Source organism: Denticeps clupeoides, chromosome 1 (genome assembly GCF_900700375.1).
Source record: "Denticeps clupeoides chromosome 1, fDenClu1.1, whole genome shotgun sequence".
NCBI lineage: Eukaryota > Metazoa > Chordata > Actinopteri > Clupeiformes > Denticipitidae > Denticeps > Denticeps clupeoides.
This window is the reverse complement of record NC_041707.1, coordinates 5268708-5292457: the sequence shown is the minus strand read 5'-3', so window position 1 is coordinate 5292457 and position 23750 is coordinate 5268708. Positions and strand designations below refer to the sequence as shown.

Here is a 23750-nt window from a genome sequence, read left to right as displayed (position 1 = left end):
ATTTTAATATTTCTATTGTACGTCTTTGTTTTAAGAAAAACGTTTCCTTCGACCAATGATGTCTTACAAGCTATATTTGTCTTCGAAGAATGTGAGCGTTCTCCTAAATAAGAATGTCTGCCACTTATCAACGTCAGATCTTGGAATATCACTTACATTCTTGTCTGTGTGCTCCTTTTAATGTACAGATTTATTTATTACTGTCGTCTCCACATTTTCTTACTCGGGGGTTAAGGTGGGAGGGGAAGTATCTTGCTATCCTGTCCAAGGCAGCTCCAAAAAAAGCCTTCTAAAAAGGAGGCATGTTCAGTCCTACTGACGGCCTTGTTTTTGTGGGGAGAAAGATGCATGCAAATCACCGAAGACGCTAGTTTACAGTACAAATCTAACAAAACAAAAGAAATTGGGAATAACTGTTCTTATTGCGCTCTGATTTTGTGGCTTTTGTCGTTGGTTTTTGGATTGCAATTCACTCCAGGCACTTCCCTAAGAAAACAAGAGACTATTCAGTCCCGTTTTATCTAATCCAACGTGTCAAAAGTGTCTCTTATTTGTCATTTTTTATTGTAATTTTTTTTTAAGCGTATGCTACAGCACTCACTTGAAATAGCTACTGTAATGTACTCTTCAGATTGGGGAATAATGTGCATGTGCAACTGAAAAAGAAAACTCGCGTCTTGTTTCCGAAGTGATGCACACTTTTCCTCCACGCTCACGCAGAGGACGAAGGCGCAGGATGAGGATGATGTGAGACGAAGGTGGAATATGCAACCAAGAGCTTTTTTTTTTTTTTTTTTTTTTTTTTTTTAATATCAAAGTGCACTGTGGACAACATATCTCTTCTGTACATTTTTCACTTAAACTGATCAAACAATACAAAAAAACTCTAAACCAACATGCGTGTGTGTGGTTTTTTTTTTTTTTTTTTTTTTTTTTTGCGTTCGTTCATTCATTCGGTCGTGTTCGGTGGTTTTGGACCCTCCTACCCCCGGGGGGGCGGAGTCCGCGCTTACCTGAGATCCCGGTCCTCCGGTTGGTCCGCCAGCTTGTCTGTTTCCGACGACGCCCCGCCCACCCTCCCCGTCGCCCCGCCTCCGTTCTCCATGTCAGGCGGCGGCACATGGTGCGAGCATCAGACGGCGATCGCCGCGCTTCCAGCTCTCCTCTCCGGCAGCCGCGTATTCACCGGCGGATACCGGACACGTCCCTCTTCGGGGTGATCATTCCCGCTGCACGCACACATATAAATATATATCATTTTACAAATTATTATTAATCATTCCACGAAGTTCCGACTCTCCTTTCATGAAGAGATGAGGAGAGTTCGCAGGAAAGTTGCAGCGCTGTGGATCGCGTTGTTGTGTTTTGCCCTCATCTCGGTAAACGGGTTTCCCGTTAAGAAGCACAAGACGAGCGGCGCGTCTCCGAAGGTAATCATTCATTCGTTCATTTATTCATCCGTTCATTAGTTCATCCGTTCATTCATTCGTTCATTTATTCATCCGTTCATTTATTCATCCGTTCATTTAGTCATTGTCTTATGGGGAAAATAGAATTTTTTTTGTTGTTGCGAATCATTTATTGTTGAATGAAATAACAATGGCAATTTTAGATTCCAACATTTGCAGCACGTGACTTCAGAACCGGTTCTGGGTCCGGTTCTGCCCAGGTTCCGGGTTGACGGCGCCCGCTCCCGGCAGAGACACAACAACGTCTCCAACCAGCAGGTCGCGGACCGTCCGGGAGAGTCGGATTAGGGGGTGATTGATGATGTGGAGGCCGGGAGGAGGCGTGGGCTCCACGTCTCAGGTGAACGTGGGAGCCTGCAGGGGTACGGGAGGGGGGGGTATCCTTTACAGCGGCCCGCTTGCTGCGTCCCCGCCTTGTTTCCTCCGTCCGTCTCTCGCCGGCTTGAATAACATGCGCAAGCTGCCCCTTTGAAGTCGCTGCCGTATACGTTTCGTAAGGCGACCTCCCCTGGTTGAGTTTTATTGCTTATTTGTCCAGCAGAAAGGGGGGCGAAACCGTAGCTCGCGAGTCTTGAAGGGCCACGCACAAACCGATGGGCCGATGGGGCTCGAATTTCTCACGCGAGCTCCGAAGTTCGTTCCGGAGGTCGAACCGGATCGAACGCGGCCTTGGGGCGCGGTGATGTGCTGGAGCGACAGGGCCGTCTTTGTGCTCCCCGCGAAACCGTAGCCTTGGCTTGGATGGGAAGGGCGCGTGTTTTTATTAATGCGTTTTTTTTGGGGGTCGGGGTCACCCGGGCCTCTTCGCCAGCCGCGCCCTCCGTAGAGATGTCGTGTCGCCTCGTCGGTGGGAGGCCGATGCTGCGTTTGGAGACGAATTCTCTTCCGCTTGTTGCTGGTTGGCTGTGGGGAGGAATGCTCTCCTAATTGAGGTTAAGCTGAAACCGCACACCGTAATCGACGGATGAGCGTATTTCGCGGCGAGCTCCGGTCTGTGGCCTTGGCCTTAATGAAGTAACACCAGCTAATATTTCACCGGAGGCACGTAGGCATGACCGCCGCGTGGCGTGGCCGTTCCGGCTCCCCCGAGAACGTGTCTGATGTCACAGCACACGGTGCACACGGTGAAATGTTTCCTCTGCATTTAACCCATCACCCTGAGTGAGCAGTGGGCGGCTATGACAGGCGCCCGGGGAGCAGTGTGTGGGGACGGTGCTTTGCTCGGTGGCACCTCGGCGGATCGGGATTCGAACCGGCAACCTTCTGATTACTGGGCCGCAGCGTCTCGGGGGGGTGCGTGGCTGAATTCATTTATATTTTACATTTACAGCATTTATCAGACGCCCTTATCCAGAGCGACTTACAATCAGTAGTTACGGGGACAGTTCCCCCCTGGAGCAACTTAGGGTTAAGTGTCTTGCTCAGGGACACAATGGTAGTAAGTGGGATTTGAACCCGGGTCTTCTGGTTCATAGGCGAGTGTCTTACCCACTAGGCTACTACCACCCAATTCGTTTAATCGGTCACTCGGGTGTCAGGATGAATTTCCCCCGGGGAGCAGAACCGCAGCAATGCCAGTTTCGGGTGGACGCCGTCCCCAAGGTGTCGCAGCCTATCGCTTACCAAGGTGTTGGACTCCATGACGGGACGCTGAGGCGTAAGGAGTCCTGACAGCATTATTAGTACGCGAGGAAAGGAGAGAACGACCCTTTCCTCGTTTTTTTTTTTTTTTGGGGGGGTGGGGTAGAAATCGGGTTCATGTGTTTTATTGAATTATGGTGGTTTCCGTCCCCGATGTGTCCCGTTTCGTCTCAGCAGGGGGGGAGGCAGGACGATTCCACTGGCATCACAAGAGACCCAGACTTCACGCGGGTCTGAGTTTTTCTCCCCGGGACGCCTCGGACATGAGACGTCAAAAAGCCCCCGCCCCCTTGTTACACTTGATTGTCCCCACTCTTTAGGAGTTCTGGTCCGGATTATCATTTCGTGGGGGTGTTGCTCCATGCCACACTAAATTAGACTTTGTAATTTGGCTTTTTACGTTGGACCTGGGTTTTTTTTTTTTTGGTTTTGTCCTGTGGTGCCATTTTTTTCCTGTTCGGTTTGGATTAAAGTGTTTAATTGCCAGTGCAGAATTGTGAGTGAAAGGGTTGAAACACGGTAAAATCTGTCATTTTAATGACTCGTTCCATTCTACCAGTCGCAATTTTTGGTTTTTGAGGGCGCATTTGAGCATATGCCGAGGTAGGTAGGGTCTCAAATGATTTGTTTTGTTTATGCAAATAACATGGTCTCAAGATTATTTCATCATAGAAACCTCGTCACTTGTGAGTAAAAATGTTCTAAACAGTAGCTCAGCCTTTCGGGGGCTCCATAGACTTAGAGTGTGTGTGTGTGTGTGTGTGTGTGTGTAAGAGTGACTTGGAAACATGGCTGGCCCTCAATTCCGAACCTCAAACCCTGGTTTTCGGGTTCACCAAGGTAGTTAATTTAAGGATTTGTGGCTTTTGGTTGGCCTCAGAGTTTCATACCTGACTCGCAGGTGGAAAAAGTGGCGTCGGCTCTGAAGAGTCCCGCTTTTAGCTTCCTTCATCTTGTTTTGATACGACATGAAAAGAATAAAAAAAAAAAAACTCTGAACTGAGGATGTTTAAAGGCAGGAGAAATCATCTGGTTCTACTATTGAGTCGTTGGGTACGGGGTCCTTATAAAACAGATGTGAAAATGCCGCAGCCCTTTCGTGATTTCTAATTGATGTGTTGCTGAACGCCATGTGTTCCTCGCGTCCTCGTGTGTCTTCTGAAGTCCTCATGCGGCGATGCAGAGGTTGCGCTGCAAACATGAGGTTTAACCCCCGCCCCCAAACATGTGCGCATATATATACGAATTCCAAGAGCGCGGCGTAATGGGATCGGGGCGCCGCGTTCAGGTTTATCTTCTGCAGAAAAAGGGCATCTGCTGTGCACGTGACCGCGGCTTTTCTGATCAGCCGGCCCCGCCCGGGCCCCTCGGCCCCTTCACCGATCCAGCGGGGGACGAGAGCGGCGGTCGGATCGGGGTCCAGATGCGTAGGGGTTATGCAGATGTTGAAGCCGGGTCAGCGGTGATGCAGGCTGGCCAGGCGCCTCGCGATGTGAAAGAAAGGTTCTCGAAGGTTCTCCGATTATTTGTACAACATGGTATCATGATTGACGGATGTCATCCAACAGCAGTATGACGTCGGCGCCCATCATGGGAACAGGGGACATGAGAATGGGGCAGCGGGTACATAATGATTCACAATTTGGGTTCGAATCCCAAGCCACCACGGTGCCACCGAGGTTCCCCTGAGCAGGGTAACGTCCCCACACACTGGGCAGTGGCAGTGGTGGCCTAGCGGTTAAGGAAGCGGCCCCGTAATCAGAAGGTTGCCGGTCGAATCCCGATCCGCCAAGGTGCCACTGAGGTGCCACTGAGCAAAGCACCGTCCCCACACACTGCTCCCCGGGCGCCTGTCATGGCTGCCCACTGCTCACTCAGGGTGATGGGTTAAATGCAGAGGACAAATTTCACTGTGTGCACCCTGTGCTGTGCTGCTGTGTATCACATGTGACAATCACTTCACTTTCACTTTCACTGCTCCTTCGTGACAATCACGTCACTTTCATTTAAATATCAGGTTTTTGGTTAGACCTACAGAGGGAAATATAGGGTTAGGGTGTCATGCACTTGATGACCAGGCTACACGCTCCCTTGAAATCAAGGTGATAAATGTAAGATATGTCCAATTTCTTTTAGCTGTGGACTTTGATTTTGGACTAGTGCAGACGTAATCAGGGACTTCAGTCGGAACCTGTCTTAATCGTGGAAATGAGCGTGATGACAAAAGCCAGTTCTTTAGACAAAAACCACACACCATGATGAACACATCATGGTGTGTTCAGTCTCTCCAAATCACCAGTGTAAATGATGCCTTCTGTTCTGATGACATTTTGGCCACAAAAAAACGTACACCTCATCAGTTATCACGATGGCGTTTAGGGGCTGCTTTTTTTTGGCCGGGACGGGGGCCTCTGGTTGAGATGCAGGATGTAACGAAATAACGAAATGTTCTGGCCCCAAACCTGGCGCCCTCTGCCCGCCGAAGTTAACGAAGCTTGAGAAACGAAACGCTCAAGCCCCAACAGTGTCCTGGGATGGCCTGAGACTTTTTACACGGGACCCTTTCTGCCCGGCAGACAGGAGACGTTCCCATGTCCTCGGTTGGTCCCCGCCTCGGTGTCCTCCGCCAGGCATCACGGTGACGTTATTGGTGGCTTTGGACCAACGGAACCCTCAGTGAACATCTCCGCCTGCAATAACAGTGGAGAGAAATGTCCCCGTCACACACGCCCTAGCCTTGGCAGAAGGGCAACCTTGGGAACATTCAGGGAGGACATTGAGGGGACATTATGGAGTCTGTCTGTTATAGACATGAAGCAGTTTACCAAAATAAAAAAAAAATGCAGCAAAACTCCCCTGATGGCAGATTTCTTGTCTCATTCTGACATTATTGTGTGTTTTCGTGTTTTTCTTTTCCTCCATCGCTGCCAAAATGAGCCTTCAAATAAATAATGACGGTGTGCCTGGAGTGCAACCGGACAAGTGGTTATGAATAGCAGCCGAGAGACGCCTTTCCTCAGCCTCGGCGAGTCGGGGACGACGGGAGACCGCTTGCCCGGCCTAGACGTCGTGACTCCGCCCGACGAAAGAGGCGCGCGCACCTTAACGCGCAATAATTTACCTGCGTGCACCGTCCCGGGCGGCTTTCCAGGACGCCTAATGTCAAACATCTGCTCGGAGGCCGAGGCGTGGCGGCGCGGTGAAGCAGACGTGCGCGCTTCGCGCCTCCTCCCCCCTCCTCCCGAGTTATTTACTTTACTTTACTTTACTTTATTTAGCAGACGCTTTTATCCAAAGCGACTTACAATAGGAAGACACCAGCAATTCTCGTTCGATTTCTATAGAATATTGAGTTTACAAACTAAGAGCCCTGATAAGGCTCAGACTTGTCAGTGAAGAGCATGCTCGGAGATTGTTAGGTGCTAGACGAAGAAAAATTATAATGTTTTTATACATTTTGTATTGTTTGTGCAATGTGTACGCATGTGCGTGTGTAAGTGTTAGATTTGTCTGTAATATTTTTTGAACAAGAGGGTTTTCACCTGCTTCTTAAAAGTGGTGATAGTCTCGGCTAGTCGTGTGGAGGAGGGCAGGTTGTTCCACCAGCCAGGGACAACAACGGAGTTATTGTTTGTGTTTTGTTGCTAAAGGGAACTGATAAGTAACTCGTGTAGGCCGACGCAACCTACGAGGGTCCATATCAGATTGTTCTGCGCTGTCGGCTTTTTTTTTTTTTTTGGACGGAAAGTGTTGGTCTTTATTTGAATAGCGCTCAGAAAACAAACAAGAAGCGGCGTGGCTGGCTAGTTAGCCGACAAAAATCCCTTCATCTCGTACTATGATAAGGATCGGGTTCGTATGCACCCCTTACGATCTGGCAAATGCAATGGAATGAAGTACATTTACATTTACGGCATTTGGCAGACGCCCTTATCCAGAGCGACTTACAACGTGCTTTCAACTTACCATCGATGAAGAGATCAATTCCGGTTCACTAGGACCCTCAACTATGAATACAATCTTTTTATTCACTCTGTTGTAGATTCTGTACACAAGTTAGACAACAAGAAAATTACAATTTAATCTAAATATTCTTTAAAGAGGAAGGTCTTGAGCTGCCGTTTGAAGGTGCTCAGTGACTCAGCTGTTCTGACCTCGAGGGGAAGTTCATTCCACCACCGAGGGGCCAAGACGGAGAAGAGTCTAGATGAATGTCTTCCTTTTACCTTCAGAGATGGAGGGACCAGGCGAGCAGAACTGGAATCTCGGAGTAAACGAGGTGTAGTGCGAGGTGTAATAAGGGCTGTGAGGTAGGATGGTGCTACTCCATGTTTGGCTTTGTAGGCCAGCATCAGTATTTTGAACCTGATGCGTGCAGCTACTGGGAGCCAGTGGAGGGAGCGTAGCAGACGGGCGGTGTGGAGAACTTGGGAAGGTTGAAGATTAGTCGTGCTGCTGCATTTTGTAAGAGTTGTAGAGGTCGGATGGTACATAGTGGTAGACCAGCTATTATTTTCATCCAGTTGACATGACAGTTTTTTTTTTAAACAGCCCAGCTAGCTGATAGGACTGTGGAACTCTGGAGGGGTGCTGAAAACATTCTGAAATTCTTTGTTAATGCGGTCGGAGGACATGGTGTCATGTGTTAGATATGTGGTTCCAGAGGAAGCCCTCCTCAATGAGCGGCAGCTCAGCTGCTTATTGGGCTGAGATGGTGTTATGTTGAATGGGAGCAGACAGTCTTTGGGTGTGATGTAATGGTTTAATAGCATCCTCTTCCACAGCCCTGTTGGGATGGTAATTTGAGCCGGGATGGTAAGTGACCGGGTGACAGGAGATACTCTGTCCCTTGACTACGGCTTTTGTCCTTTTTTGGTTCCTTCCGCTGCGTGAAATATGAACCCCTGTGAAGCGTTTCCGTGATTTCCTGAAAGCTTTCTCATCTGCAGCCACGAGGTCAAGGTGGCACGAGGGACGCCCGTCAAACCCTGGAGAGCATACAGCAGCAGAATCAGCTGAGGAGTGGCCCATCTGTCCCACGACATCCCAACAGGAGATGGTTCCGTCAGAGGTCAGAGGGCACTTTACCCAAACCCGTTCCAGAAGAAGAGACCTTCATCCTTGACCTGAAGAACTTCCCTGACCTGGCAAATGCAGACCTGGGGTCACAGAACCCAAACATTCAGGTGAGATTTATTATTTCTATTCAAATTCTTATCTGTATTTGGTGTCATATAAGGAGACACGCAGGCCAGCAAGATTTTAGATCGCCCTCTTGTGGTCTCCGGAAGCTATTATTCCGAGGCCAACTGGGTTAACGGGAGGGGCCTGCCAACAATCTGTGCCGATCAATATGCCGACATTTTATTTTATGTCTGTAATATTTCACATTAGTTCTAATCTAATCACAACAACTTCCAGTAGCTAATTACCGTCTGATTCCCTCTTGTGCAGTGTGGGGTTAAGTGGGTTTTGCAGGGGTACGGGGTTTGTTAGATTGTGGTTCACACTAATGACATTGTGGCTTTGCTACTGTATAGCGAAGCGTGCATGGCTACAGTCATAATTAAGTTTGTCGTTTTATGATTTGTTATTTAATATAATGAGCCGGCTTGATGACGCCGACTTCCAGAAGCTTAATCATTCTGAAATCTCCCGTTCGCATGAAAAAAATCTTTTGTTTTCCGACGCCGGCTTTGGTCACGACGAATCGCTTGGCCGGAGAGTAAAATAACATCCTGTCACCGTGCTGGATGAATTAATTTAGCTTGGCAACGGGTTCGCGCAGATGTGATTAACCTCAGCGATTGGCTGCTGCTGTTGGTTAAAACTCACACCGCCTCGTTGGCGGCCCAGCTGCGTGCAGCCTGAGAGGGCTCTTAAATCACCCCGCAGTCCTCCAGTAGATGCCATGATGCTGAAACATCTGTACAAAAAAAACAGTCTGAAGGTGAAAGGTCATTTAGGGTTTTAGGGTTTTTTTTTTTTTTTTTTGTGTAAAGTACTGTCCAAGTACAAATAGCGAAGGTACCTAGTATTTTTAGTGCTCTTGTCGAGTTTATGGGCGCAAGTGGATTTGAAAAAAAAAAAGGAAATGAAGTTAGACTTCTGGGAAAAATGACACAGGAGGATTGATTCCAAATTCTTAAAACCTTTACAACTGGGAAAATATTTTATTGTTCCAAAGCCCCATATAGCTTCCATGTGATCCGGTCAAAGCCATTTGGCTTTTATATATCCTGCTCTCCATCTGCCACTGTCCACCCATGTGGAGTTTTTACCTTGTTATCGCTGTCACTGTTGACTGAGCCGGGTCGTAGGGTGGCCAGGCGAGTGTAACACGGCACGTTCTATTAGTCTGGCGTGTGGGCCCATCACAGAATCATCCTTCCCTTAAACCGCACACGTGACTCACTGCCCCCTTAAGACTTTTTTCATACGACCCTCGTGTGAATACCTAGTTTCTACATCATGTGAATACAGTAGAGCTTGGATTTCAATTTGCCACCAAATTCATTAACCTTTTTTTTTTTTTTTTTTTTTACATTTATGTCATTTACCAGACGCCCTTATCCAGAACAACGTACAATCAGGGTTAAGTGTTTCTCAGGATCACAATGAACATGTGACTTTGCTGCCTTCTCAAAGTCTGAAGACTAAGTACTTGCTCCTGTGCTTGTGCAGTTGGTGTTCAGATGCCTAGTGATCAACAAGCCCTACAAAACAAGCACCATTCTCAGACCAGTGCAGCACTACACAATCATCAGGCTGCCAATCTTCAGGCTCCTCCCATTTGAAGCTCCGTTCAGCCCCCCCCAAAAGTAAACTGCCGATTTGGCACGATCACTGAATCAGCAGTTTACTCGTACATTTTTGCAAATGTATTTGAAACCTACTGCGTAGTTTTTGCCAAATTTATTCATGTTACGTCACAACTGTTCTACACCTACAACCGCCGGAGACGCTATTTCTCATGCGCGACAACACTGTTCATCACCATCCCACCATTTTTTTTTTATCAATAATGGCCAGCACAGGGTGTTGGGTGTGGAAGACGCAAAATCCATGCGATATGTATCTGTCTGCCTTTCAGTCTTGTCCTACTCTCACTAATTTAGTGTCTTTATTAGGCCAGTGTAGACCTTGGAGTGGGTTTACCAAATGGGGAAAAAAAATTTCTGTGCGATGGATATAATTAAACACCAATACAAAGACTAGCTAGTCTCTACCAGGTGCTTCTTTCTTGTTATATCCATCCTATGTAAACCCTGAGGACACATTTCGCTTTGATTAGTGCCATTTTGAAAACAGTGCCCAGAAATCATGGGTTCAGACACTGTAGTACAGAAGAGGACATTGGTGACGCTCGCCCGCTTTTTTCGTAAACATCTGCAGCAACCATCAGATTGTTACACGGCGAGGAAAATAAACAGCGAGTCCTTTGTCTGGACCTGCTGGTTGGACACAGCGCTTGTGATCTTTGCATTGGCTGCCCTGCTCCCAGCTGACGTGTTTAGACACGTTACTGTGGAAAACATCCTCCGGAATCATATAAAGTGAGAAATGAACCTTACATTAAATGCCCTTATCCAGAGGGCCTTGCAATCTGTAGTTGCAGGGACAGTCCCCCTGGAGACATGTGTCTTGCTCAGAGACACAGTGGTAGTAAGTGGGGTTAGAACCGGTGATGTCTGGTTTATATGCCTACTGCCACCCTACCTTGTGTCTGTAGTGCGTGCAGGATTTATTGGATAATTGGATTAATGAAGTCAGCAGAGATGTCTTTTATATAGTGCATCCTCCAAATACATGTTTGCTCTGAAAATAATATATATAATATATTATTTATTATATTGTTCCAAGGTATATTGGTAAATGTTATAAATACAGTCTTCATTTACCAGACGCCCTTTTCCTTAGAGACTTACAATCAGTAGTGACAGGGACAGTCCCCCCCCTGGAGCAACTCAGGGTTAAGTGTCTTGCTCAGGGACACAATGGTAGTAAGTGGGATTCGAACCCGGGTCTTCTAGTTCATAGGCGAGTGTATTACCCACTAGGCTACTACCACACACTACAGACCATACTTTTCAGCTCACCCTGGGGTTTTTCCAAAGAAAATAATGCTATTGGCATTGGCACAAATTTGACATGTTTGACCTGTTGTTTTTGCCAATTTTCTCCAAGGTAACCATTGAGGTTGTAGATGACCCTCAGATGGAGCTCGAGATGGACCTGGCCAAGGGCAGCTCTGAGATACGGCTGGACCACAACAAGCTCTTCTGGCCTCTTTTCTGGGAAATCCATGACCCCATAGAGGAAGGTCCAGGCCAAGCAAGTCTGGAAGAAAACGGGGAGGACGACAACTCGGACGGAGAGGACCCCATCCTCAGCAGTGTGGGCGGAGACTGGGGCAACAGGTGGAAGGGCTGGGATTCAAAAGACATCTATGGTAAGCAAGCCCTGAAAAACAAACAGGCCAATTGGGCTGTGGGTCATTTTAAATCGTAATCTTCGTCTGGGAATTTGGCCCACTGATATTAGGTTGGGGAAATACTTCTTAAACGATTCTTCATGTTGTGGGACTGTTTTCTTCTGCTCGTGAAGTCAGGGCTTGAATGCGCGTGGGGCAGCTGAAAATATTTTTGTTAAAGCTGATTTCCCATTCTCTTGGCCTCCATCCTCTGTTCTTTGGCCATGATTTATGATTGAAGGCTGGACTGGAGGAACGCTCCGTGAACTCGTCATTCCCAGGGCAGCTTCGAGGCAGCCTTGCCTTCGATGCTTATCACTAGTAAACAGAAACGGGCAAACTGCCTCTATGTTCTGTAAAGAACAAGCACCCCCCCTATGTAATTAGCTTGACTCTGGAATCAAAGTAGGGTTTGTCTTTTAAAGGGATCATTAGGAGTACTCTGGAGACTTATTCCAAAGCCCTTGCATCATTTTCCTTAAACAAGCCCTTCTCTTGTGAACACTCGTGGCTCTTTAAACTGCATCAAAGGCTTTCTCTAAGGGAAACAAAATCTACCTTTCCAGCCCTCTATCATTTCTGAGCATTGCGTAAAATGTTTTTTTTTTTTCGGGCTTTAGTGAAATGGCACTAGGCTGTGGAACTAAGGAACGTTTTCTGAACTCCACCATGTGCACAGAAAAGTCCTGTTGACTGGAACATCTGTAAGGTTTCCTCAATATAGCTATCTATAGCTATCTCAGTAAAATCTGAGCAGATAGACCTACCATTAAAGCCAGCCATTGTCTTTTATTTCTGTTCTCTTCCTATGACCCTCATACCAGTGATAAAGGAAAGGCTGACTACAGCTGTTTACATACAGTTATCATATACATACTGTTACTGCATGGCAATTTACTATTACTATTGGTTAAATAGTATAAATAGTAGTAGTAAATTTCTATGTGTAAATAAGAAGCCCACATATTCAGTCGGGAAAGCGTATTCATATCACGGCACAAAAAGGTGGGGATGGTGCTTTGCTCAGTGGCACCTCAGTGGCACATTCCGATTATGGACCCGTTTCCTTACCCCAGAGTGGTTGGCCTGTGATCTTGAACGTGCAAAGGATGCACATTATATGTCTTGTTTAAACAGAAGCTAAATCGTTGGCTCAAAAATGATGATAAAACATGGATCTATATACATCAACGTAACTGTCCAGAATATGGTTATGGCTCATAATTCCCTCATTGATGTGCCAGATCCTCTGCTTTTCCCACCAGTAAAGTACACAAAATTATTACTTTTTTTAACAACAGAATTATTTCAAGACAGAATTATTAATAGTAAACATTATTAGTCTTTTATTCATTTTCGACTCTCGTAGAAAGCCTATAGAATCAGAAGATGATACTATGGGGTCAGACAGTGGAGGTTGTGAAATATAAGAAGGGAAATAACAGAATGGCTGAAAACAGAGAGCCAGAATGAGGCTCGGGCTCGGCCCACATTTCTGACCATGAGCACTCAAGCATCAGGCCTTTTTGTGCGAGTCTCTTTGAAGTCGACTCTGGTCCTCCTTTTTGAAGATCCCGGCCGGTCTCTCGCAGCATGGGGTCACTCCACTGGATAAACAACTAATATTTGTGTTCAATTAGACTGCAGATTGGAAGCACAAGCAGACCATGGCCTGCAGGGGAGGCACCAGCGAATCCATTTCATCTACAGGACAACGCTGAGCCCAAACACCAGAAGAATTTATGGGGCTTTTTAAGGACTTTGAGGTCTTTGAAACCAGTGGGGTTTTCTTCTCTGCAACATTAATGGTAGATTCACATGATAAAACGATAAGATAAGATGATCCCTTGTTAGTCCCACAAGTGGCAAATTTACATTGTCACGGCAGGAAGTGGACAGTACAAGATAAGAGCAGCAAATGACAATAGCACAGACATTATAAAAACCTATAAAATAAAAGTTCACTGTACAAATAAGCAAATAAATATTCCTAGAATTAGCAAAACAAAACAGTGAATGTGAGTTGTAAAAATATATATATGTTGGTATATACATAAAATATATATTTGTGGTCAGCTGTTGTAGAGCCTGGCAGCGGTTGGCAGGAAAGACCTTCTGAATCTCTCCATCCTGCCACTGAAGGAGCTGCTCAGTGCTGCCAGGGTCTCCTGCATGGGGTGGGAGATGTTGTCCAGCAGGGACCATTCTGCATTAGCCACCATTCTCCTGTCACTCGCCACCTCCACTGGGTCCAGAGGGCATCCCAGAACAGAACCGGCCCTCCGGATCAGCCTGTTCTGTCTCTTCCTGTCCCCAGCAGAGATGCTACCTCCCCAGCAGACCACACCATAAAAGATGGCTGATGCCACCACAGAGTCATAAAAGGTACCATAGGGTGGTAGTAGCCTAGTGGGTAACACACTCGCCTGTGAACCAGAAGACCCGGGTTCGAATCCCACTTACTACCATTGTGTCCCTGAGCAAGACACTTAACCCTAAATTGCTTCAGGGAGACTGTCCCTGTAACTAGTGGTTGTAAGTCGCTCTGGAAAAGGGCGTCTGATAAATGCTGTAAATGTAAATGTAAGGTCTTCAAGAGTGGACCCTTCACGGCAAAAGACCTGAGCCTCCGCCCTTTCCTGTAAAGGGCATGAGAGTTGTGAGTCCAGTCCAGTTTATTGTAGCTCTCCACAGCTTCACTGCCTATAACCTGGATGTTCGGTGGTTGTAGTGGAGGATGTTTGTGCCTGCGGAAGTCTGCCACCAGCTCCTTGGCCTTTCCAGTGTTGATCTGGAGGTAGTTCTGCTGGCACCAGTTCACAAAGTCCCTGGTCAGTTTTTTGTACTCCTTGTTGTCCCCATTTGTGATGTGATGAGGCCACCTATTGCAGAGTAATCAGATAACTTCTGTAGGAAGCAGTTGGTGGAGTTGTAGGTGAAGTCTGCAGCGTAGATGGTGAAGAGGAACGGTGCCAGAACCGTTCCCTGTGGGACTCCCGTACTGCAGACCACCCTGTCTGACACACAGCCCTGAGTTCTCACATACTGTGGTAAGTTGGTGAGGTGGTCCAGGAACCATGTTGTGAGGTGATGATTCACTCCTGTGTGCTCCAGCTTGTCCTTCAGGATTGTGGGAAGGATGGTGTTGAAGGCACTGGAGAAATCAAAGAACATGATTCTCCCAGTGCTCCCAGCAGTCTGTATTAGTAGGAGTGTGTATTGGCCAGGATCTCTTGATATGACATGTAGCACGATACACGGGTCACAATATATTTTGAAGCTATACATATTGCAATATTCTACAGTACAGTAAAATCCGAGCTGAAATAAATGATGCTGTGATCGAAATGCCGTAAGCAGTAATTCAAAGTACCCAGCTGTACAGTGCCATCTACAGGAGTGGAGGTTGTAGTTGCACGTGGGATTCTCATCTCTGCTGACCTCACTAAAGAAAAACGCTCAACATTATTGATGTTTTGATGCACGTGCATCGATGCAATATCACCACATAAAATATCACTATATATTGCCGTATTGATATTTTCGAACACTCCTATGTATTAGCATAAGACGTTGGTTAGTTTGGCAGCAGGCGTGGCATTTTCTCCACTGCCAAACCGCGCAGCAGGCATAAAGAAGCGGTGGCAGTTTGCCCCATCTGCCTTTTGAAATGGCAATGGCCATTGCTCAAAAATTCCTCAACCCAGCCACACCGATGATCTTTCTGGAATGAACGTCATTATTTTTCGTATCGTGAGAGCATCAGTGTTCGTGTCATATTTACTGGCCTGCTTATGGATGGCCGTGACTGCAGAAAGCAAGGAGGAATCTGAAGGTGTGTAACAGTTTTCTGCAGGCCGGGTGAGGAATGTGCGCAGTTACCCATCAACAAAGTCACAACACGTCCTGTAAACCTGGGGTGTTTTTTTTTTTGGACCAATTTTGGAGAAAAAAAGCATCTCGCAGGTTCAAACATTCCAGGATTAAGGGAGGGAAGGGGGGGGGGAGCTAGATGAGTGCAGCATGTCATCAACACCTCTCTGTGTTTCCCTTGGCATGAGCGTAGGAGCGGGCCGCTTCAACGCCAGCCTGTAGCTCTCAATTAGCAACGCGCTCGTAACCGTTGGCAACGCGGCCAAAAAGCATTAAGTCCCAGGCAACGGCGAGAACGGCGCGGACTAATCTCCCCGTCTCTTCCCGTTCTACCCCATCGTTCTCACCAGGACTCCACTTTGAAACTTTAATCTCTTCAGCGTTGAGATGGCCAGAGTGAATTGTTCTCGGGATGGGGGGAGCGTCGCCATTAGCAGGCCTTTCTTTTCCGCTGAAGTGTTTGTGTTGGCTGGCCTGAGGCTGGATTGACATTTATTATATCCAAAGAAACGTAAAAAAAAAAAAAAAAAAAAGATAGAGAGACCGCCTGTTGGGTCCATATCCTGTTCATTAGTGAGATTACAGCCTGTATTCATTTATTTGTGCATCATTACCTCTTGTCTGGAAACAGTACGATTGCAGGCCTATTCGTGTCTTACCGCCTTCCTCACGAGCTCACTTGCGACAGTGAGTTCTGCGATTTGACCTTCATGATCTTTAATCTCCCAGATTATGAAGAGCAGGAGTGGAGTGCATGGTCGCCGTGCAGCGTAACGTGTGGCCAGGGCAACCAGAAGAGGATCCGCTCTTGTGGCTACGCCTGCACGGCAACCGAATCCAGGACGTGTGATGCCGAACGATGCCCAGGTATTTGTACACCTCTGTCTGATGGGGGGGGCACACACCAAATCAACCACAACATTAAATCCCGACAGGTCAGGTGACACCTGCACCTTGTTTTTCTAGATGGGGGAATAGATACAATGTGCCAGTTTGGTGGAAGGTTCTCTTACACCCAATGGAGTGAAGTGAAACACTGCAGCACAGCACACGGTGACACAACGAAATGTGTCCTCTGCTTTTAACCATCAGCCTTAGTGAGCAGTGGGCGGCCATGACAGGTGCCCGGGGAGCAGTGTGTGGGAGGACCTGGATTGTGGAGGATCAGGATTCGAACCGGCAACCTTCTGGTTACAGGGCCGCTTCCTTAACCGCTAGGTTGCCACTGCCCCAATGATAGGTGCAGACCATGTACTTCATGGTAATGCCATTCAGGGGTGTCAGTTACTGGTTTGAGAAACATGACAAAAGGTAAAATCCAAATCAAAAGATCTTCCCGTGGGAGAGTTTTAATGAGTTTTAAAAAAGACCCAGGTTCAAACCCCACTTACTACCATCGTGTCCCTGAGCAAGACACTTAACCCTGAGTGTCTCCAGGGGGGGACTGTCCCTGTCACTACTGACTGTAAGTCACTCTGGATAAGGGCGTCTGGTAAATGCCGTAAATGTGCATGCATGCATCAGTCAGTTTACCGGGATGAATACAGCAAAAGAAAACCGTGTTGGAAGGTGTTGAAGGTGCTTCTCCTGTGCAGTGGCAGGTATCTAAATGAGGGCTTTCATGGGCAGGACCCAGGTCTACATACAAGCTCTTCTGTCCTTTCCATTCCATGCAGCATGCAAAAAAAAATTCCCAGCAGCACTCACAGGCAGCTCTGCTGCACACCAAAATGGTTTTCTCCTTATGTGTGCATTAAAGTGTGGAAAGTGTGTTGCAACCATTAGCTACAAACTCCTATAGCGCTGAAAAAACGGTCGGGACTGATTGAAACTGTCACATTGACGGCCGCCTCTGTTCCCCTGTCTGCAGACGAGATGAATTCGGTGACAGAGCTGATGCCTCACGAGCTGGAGAACGGCACGCTGGCTTTTGACACAGGTCAGTGAGGCGTGGGATTGGTGGGTTGTCAGTTCTGGTTCAGCCGATCTGAGATCAGGCTGAGGCTGCCAGAGGAAACCGCTCGGTATTTGTCCTTTGGCAGATGTGCCACCTAAACAAGCGCGCTTTGGTTGGAGCAGATGAGAGTGTCACTGGCGGGCGGTGTTCCCGCCCTGTGATACTTTACAGAAATTGTGTGATGTTCATATTTTAAAAATGTCAAGCAGCGTCCATTAGAACCTTTAATGTCATATAGAAATAAATACTGTCAATAATAGCGCATGTGTTATTAAAAACTAAAAATTAAAAGGGGTGGTAGTAGCCTAGTGGGTAACACACTCGCCTATGAACCAGAAGACCCAGGTTCAAATCCCACTTACTACCATTGTGTCCCTGAGCAAGACACTTGCTACAGGGACTGTCCCTGTAACTACTCATTGTAAGTCGCTCTGGATAAGGCCGTCTGATAAATGCTGTAAATGTAATTGTAAAATGACTAAAACGCGCACTGATAACATTTAAAGTCGTTTTAACATTTTTTTTACGAAAGCTTTGAATGTGGCTCCACCAATCCTATAGAGCCAGACCTTGTTTTACTTCCTCAAACATAATGCATTCGAAGACCCCAAAAATACGTAGAAGATCCAGAGTTAAACGGCCATATCTGTGATGCCCCCATTTTTTCCCCCCCTTGCCCCCCAAAACAGTCAACTGTAGATCCAGTCTGGTGGATGAACCCAAGCCGAGAGCACGGTGGTCCGTACGCGCTTCATATTTAAAAAAAAATTTTTTTAACTAATCGCTTTGGGTTCGGGGCAAATTTGTGCTGGGGTTTCAATGGTTCCATCATGGAAAGTGCCTTTCTGGGGATGCAATCAGGAAGAGACAGCAGGAGTCGGTTGTAGCCTATTTAAAAAAAAAAAAAAAAAAAAGATTTCTCCACCGAGATCGTTATGGTGACCATGAAATACTTCTGCTTTTCCAAAAAGTGTGTTATTTGCTTTTAACTTTTTATAGCTCTCCCACGTTTGGCACGCGCCGCAGAAAGTTGATTGGCCTTTTTACTTTGCTGTAATAATAAAGATTGCGGTAAGAGAACAAAACAAAAATAGAGAGTCGGACATTTCTGTTCGTAATTTGCAACAGAACTCAAATGTTTCTAATGAACGGCGTCCAGCGCGACCGCGGCCTCGTAGATGGGGGCTTTTTAATTCTTTTTCTTGCCAAGGGGCGACCCGCACCAGCGGCGCGGCCTTGTCAGATGCACTTACGCTCTTGCCGGGTAAAAATTGGCGGTGCCGAGTTGGAGGGCTTTGACGCGCCGCGATGGAACTGGAAGGCCTGCGTGTCGGTGGTGTAAAAGATGAATGGCTTGCTTAAGATGTTATTCAGCCTTCGCCAAGAGCGTGACTTTTAATTTTTTTTTTTTTCTTGATGTTGTGCCGCGGCTGGCGCGTTGCGAGGCGTCTCCGATCTGTCTCATCTGTGCGATTGCTTGGCCCCGCAGATGTGGACAGCTGCGAAAAGTGGCTGAACTGCAAGAGCGAATTCCTGCAGAAGTACCTCCACCAGGTCCTGACCGAGCTGCCCGGCTGCCCGTGCGCGTACCCGTCCGAGGCCGTCTACAGCGCCGTCAACGTCTTCGACCGGACGCTGGGGAAGACGTACCGCTGGCGCGACGCCAGCGGGCCCAAGGAGCGGCTGGACATCTACAAGCCCTCGGCCCGGTTCTGCGCGCGCTCCATGCTCTCCTTCGACAGCACCACGCTCGCCGCCCAGCACTGCTGCTACGACGACCACATGAAACTCATCACCCGGGGGAAGGGGGCGGGGGCGCCCAACCTCATCAGCACCGAGTTCTCGCCGGAGCTCCACTACAAGGTGGACGTCCTGCCCTGGATCCTGTGCAAGGGCGACTGGAGTCGCTTCCACTCCGTCCGGCCGCCCAACAACGGCCTGCGGTGCGAGGAGAACCCCCGGGAGGACGTCTACATCAGCGAACTTGAGGAGGCCAGGGAGTACTGAGGCTTTTCCAGCCCCCACATCTGGCTGGACGGGGTCTGCGATGCCATGAACGCCAGCAGATCTTCTTCTCATATTCAACAGTGTAACCCGTCAGCACCTCACCTGACACAGTGGTTCGTGGACGGCCGGAGGGTTTTGGTCCGTGGGACTGAACCTGCGGTTGGTACAACATGAGGACTGTTTATATAGGAGTGAAATAACACTGGTTTTTAAACGTTGGGGAACCGTGTAGGATGAAGGGCTTCTCGTTCCTTCACACGCCTTCACTATCTGTCTCGTCGGAAGCCTTCTTCTACGGACTGTCGGACCGTACCTGCTGCTACAGAGGCTCCCCGTGAAGCCCCTGTGTTTCTTGGACCCGTGTCGGCCTTTTTTTTTTCCCTCGGCGCGCAAAAGACCCTGATGTTTCATGAAAGGAATTCCTGTCAAGCTGCTAAAGTTGCAACGAACTCAAGCCGAATGCTGGTTTTGTTGTTCTAGACTTGAAGCTCTCTGCTGGCCCGGCTCCAGCCTGGGCAAGATGGATCCAAACAAACCAAACACAACCCTGGGTGCGTTCTCCTGCCGGCTCGACCTGTTTCTGAGGTACTTGTGTGTTATTGCTCCAAGAGTCGTCTGATCGGGTGTCATAGACAAGATATTTATACAGGACCGTTTGACCTTTTGATGCTCCTCCAGAGAAGGTTGCGCTGGAGCCTAATTAGGATAGACGATACGGTGTAGTCCTTATTTTTGGAGTCGCTCAATTCAATTCCGCATACAAATCGATTCTTTTGGGAATGCTGATGATGAGGGCTGTTGGTGCCTCGTTGATGGACTCAGGTCCTTTCCCTCCAGATAAGAGAGTGCTCTGAACAGCCCTCTGTACTACGGCCAAATCTCAACCGAAGGCTTGTGACCTGTGTAGGACGTTGTTTCAAAAGCTAAATCCTCCTCTTTCACTATGTGTGTGTGTCCTGAGACGTGTCAAGGTAAAACAGAAACGTGAGTCGTTTAATTCTGAACGATCTGTGTTGATGGAGGCCCGTTTCCACGCAGCAATTACAACATCCAGCTCAGGTTACAATGTGCCATTGTCTACCTGTTCTTAAAAACACAATGGGTTTAATCTTTATAAATCAGATGCCAGCATATTCACGCAAAGTCTACTTTAACTGCAGCCAGTTATAAATGCCATTGATGAACTGGTGCATCTTAAAAATGTATACACCAATTTTTTTGTCATTTTATTTTTATATGAAGGGAAATCTTTTTCGCTGAATGTTTATGAAAATCCAATCCAATGTCAATCAATACAGGAATGTCTAACTCATGAACAATATGCTTGTGCATGCGGCCAATAGTCAGGGATGAAGCGTGGACATTTTTCGAGATGCACTAGTACTATATCTCATTATTAAATCAGAGCTCATATACATTAAGTGTGTAACCTATGCACAAAGAATGACTGCTCACAGTGTGACAATATGATCTTACTGTTCACTGCCAGCTTCAGGCGGGCTTTTTTTTCAGCGATGGCCTCGGCGCATCGCGTTACGCCTGCCCGGATTCCACAACTCCTCTGGTATGTGCGGAGGAAGGGGATTCTGATCTGGCGTCTGCTCTCCGCGCTGGGGAAGGCGGGAGGCTGACAGCGAGGACTCCTTCCTGCGCCGTGCCGTATTTACCTTGGCGTTGTAGCCCCGGAGCGATAGCTGAGAAATAGTTTCCCCATCCTCCCAGTCACTGGAGAGGGCCACGTGCCTCCGTTTTCATTGGGCCGTGATGGATTATATATCATTCTGATGACCTCGCCTAAATTGCATCTACTAGGCCACCAAATGCCATTAAAAGGGACCTTCATCAAACTCACGTGACTCACAATTGTCTTAAATTTGACCCCATTTCACAGACTGTGGAAGAGTTTACATTGCAAATCATTCATCAGGATTTTTTTCTTTTTAAAGAAATGCACTTTATTTAAAAAAAAAAAGTGAATTTGGTATGTATGTAAATACAAACATATGAACTATAAATGTAATATACAGTGTACCATTTATTATTTGTGTCAACATAAAGGGATAAATTGCTGCATTTTGGCTATATTTTATATATAAAAAAAGGTCTGGCATGTCGTGCTTAATAGAAATTATTACTGTACAGTATTTATTTAACAAAAAAAAGTTTTTTTTAGATATTCAAATGCTTCTAATGCTGAAGATGCACAGTGTCATGTTTCATGTAGAAACGTTGCCACGGGAAAAGGGAATGCATTTATTTACATTTACACACATCCACACACTGCCCATCATGCCTTCTCTACAGCCAGTGTCTTCTGTAATAAAGATCTATATGATACAATAAATATATCAACCGTCTAGGTGTGCTTTTCTTCGTTTCGTTAATGAAACGCATCTTTCCCACACGTAGGGAAATCAGAAATATGACTATTCAGTCTCATTTGCTTATGTGTGGTCCAAATTCATTCTCACGCGTGTGCCACAGTCTGGTCTCCATTACTAATTACCGAGGAGAACGTGGAGGAATCCCAAGGTATCGTCCTTCCACGCACTGCGCCGGGCACCCACTGCTCATGGGTCACATAAAGATAATCGCTGAGCAACTATTCCACTATGCAATGACCATCTGCGGCGCTAATAATTGCCTCTGCTGTAGACACTGGACCCAAACCCTCATCGGGTGCTTTTCTGTCCTACTGTACACTCTACGGTGATGCCACTCAAATGTCTTAAAATAGCTTGTATATGGGGAGCAATGACGGCTTGAGCAGTCACGTTGTGCTGTTTTCATCATAATCTATACATCTGGGAATATGGCCGATGCAATAGGCTTTAGAACCAGATCTTCACACTAACAAACGATATGGTGTCTTAACGGATGCAGAGGCCATAAGTGAAGTTAAATTGAAAGTCAAGCGATTGTGGTACACTGCAGCACAGCACACGGTGACACAACGAAATTTGTCCTCTGCATTTAACCCATCACCCTTGGTGAGCAGTGGGCAGCCATGACAAGCACCCGGGGAGCAGTGTGTGGGGACGGTGCTTTGCTCAGTGGCACCTTGGCAGATCGTGATTCATATGAGCAGATATGTCTATACTGTATTGGCATTGATCAGATTAAATCTGACCTCTGACACATCGTTATGACGACACAGTTTTGCTAGTGCAATAATTGATAACAGCAATTACACTTGCCTGGAACGAATTTATTACACACAGATTTTAAAACGGGCCTACCAGCCAATCAAAAAAAGGTTTATTTGAGACCTTTTACTGTCTGAGAATAACTCTTTCTTTAACCTAAGACGATTCCAATACATCTTTCAATAAAGAAACGAGATTGTATCACCCACCTGGCACTCCGTCCCCTTCTCCTCCTCCCGCGTTTTTACCAACGCACCCACCATGTTTTTCTACTGATGAAAACAACAAGTTGGATTTATGCTCGCCTTCCAGTTAAAAGAGGATATTTATTGCAGGCCGGTGCTTTATTGTTCCTCGGTTGGACACAAAGTCTGGCTCCCCGGAGGTGGGCCCAGGGGGGGGTTCAGGCTCTGATAACTGTACCTGTGTCTGTGGGTGTTTGCACTGAAAACAGCGCTCTCTGCGAACAGCTGGAGACCACAGGCAGGGCTGCTCTTTGTTCCCGCCCCGGCTCGGCGAGGAAAGGAAAATAAATGGAGACGAGACGGTTACAGGACACTGGTCAAACATAAAAGCAAAAGGCCAGAGTAAGGCTACGTAATTGGCTTAAAGTGCCTTAAACTGCCTCGGTCCTTTGACTCTCCGCACTGATTCATTTATCTCAAATGATTTCAGCGTAATCTAAAGTAATGTCAACTATTTGACCATGAATACAGCACTAAATCGACAATGTTTTCTTCTGCTGGCACCATATTAACACATCAGCGTGGAAATTGGTCATCAGCCTCAACATTAAAACCACTGGCAGATTATTGGAGGGTGAGCACTTTTGAACCTCGGATGGGGTTGTCTGTCTACGACCAAGGAGCCTAGAAGGGGCATGTGAGTATCATCGCTGGGTCTTGGAGAACCGGAATCAGACCTGGCTGCTGACATTGGGTAAAGTCCTTGGAAGAGGTGACATTTTTTACATGTTCCACATACCTAAAGATTGTTGCAGACCTCCTACAAACCTTCACATGTGGTTTGAGGTTGAACATCTGCGTGGTGAGTTTTAAGAACCTGAGCGATGCAACAGGACGTACAGGGTCAGCTGCTAACACCTTGGTACCAGGTACCACAGAAAAGTCCTCGGCTCCACAGTGCAGAGCTGTGGCAGCACCTCAACAGTGTGGGATAAAAAG

General features: G+C 47.1%; 1 protein-coding gene across 4 annotated transcripts; it reads left to right on the top strand.

Annotated features, from left to right (window-relative positions):
* Positions 1–1139: 1139 nt before the first annotated feature.
* ism2a (isthmin 2a) lies at positions 1140–21763 on the top strand. Of its 4 annotated transcripts, XR_003750081.1 has the most exons (7): positions 1140–1430; positions 8060–8296; positions 11298–11562; positions 16186–16323; positions 17327–17395; positions 18903–20005; positions 20910–21763. XR_003750081.1 is itself a non-coding variant. In XM_028982805.1 (6 exons), the coding sequence occupies exons 1-6, from the start codon at positions 1314–1316 to the stop codon at positions 19418–19420; spliced, it is 1344 nt and encodes a 447-aa protein (XP_028838638.1). In that variant the 5' UTR covers positions 1140–1313; the 3' UTR covers positions 19421–21761. The 4 variants fall into 4 exon arrangements, 3 of the variants coding, with proteins under 3 accessions (XP_028838638.1, XP_028838654.1, XP_028838664.1); XM_028982805.1 differs by having other exon boundaries at positions 18903–21761; XM_028982821.1 differs by lacking the exon at positions 1140–1430 and adding an exon at positions 1732–1809 and having other exon boundaries at positions 18903–21761.
* The last annotated feature ends 1987 nt before the right edge of the window (positions 21764–23750 follow it).

Bases quoted from the DNA above. Each gene is read 5' to 3' on its own strand.
- ism2a (XM_028982805.1), top strand. From the start codon at position 1,314: ATGAGGAGAGTTCGCAGGAAAGTTGCAGCGCTGTGGATCGCGTTGTTG. The intron at 8,297-11,297 runs GTGAGATTTATT...ATTTTCTCCAAG, and splicing joins CACAGAACCCAAACATTCAG to GTAACCATTGAGGTTGTAGA. The intron at 17,396-18,902 runs GTCAGTGAGGCG...TTGGCCCCGCAG, and splicing joins CACGCTGGCTTTTGACACAG to ATGTGGACAGCTGCGAAAAG.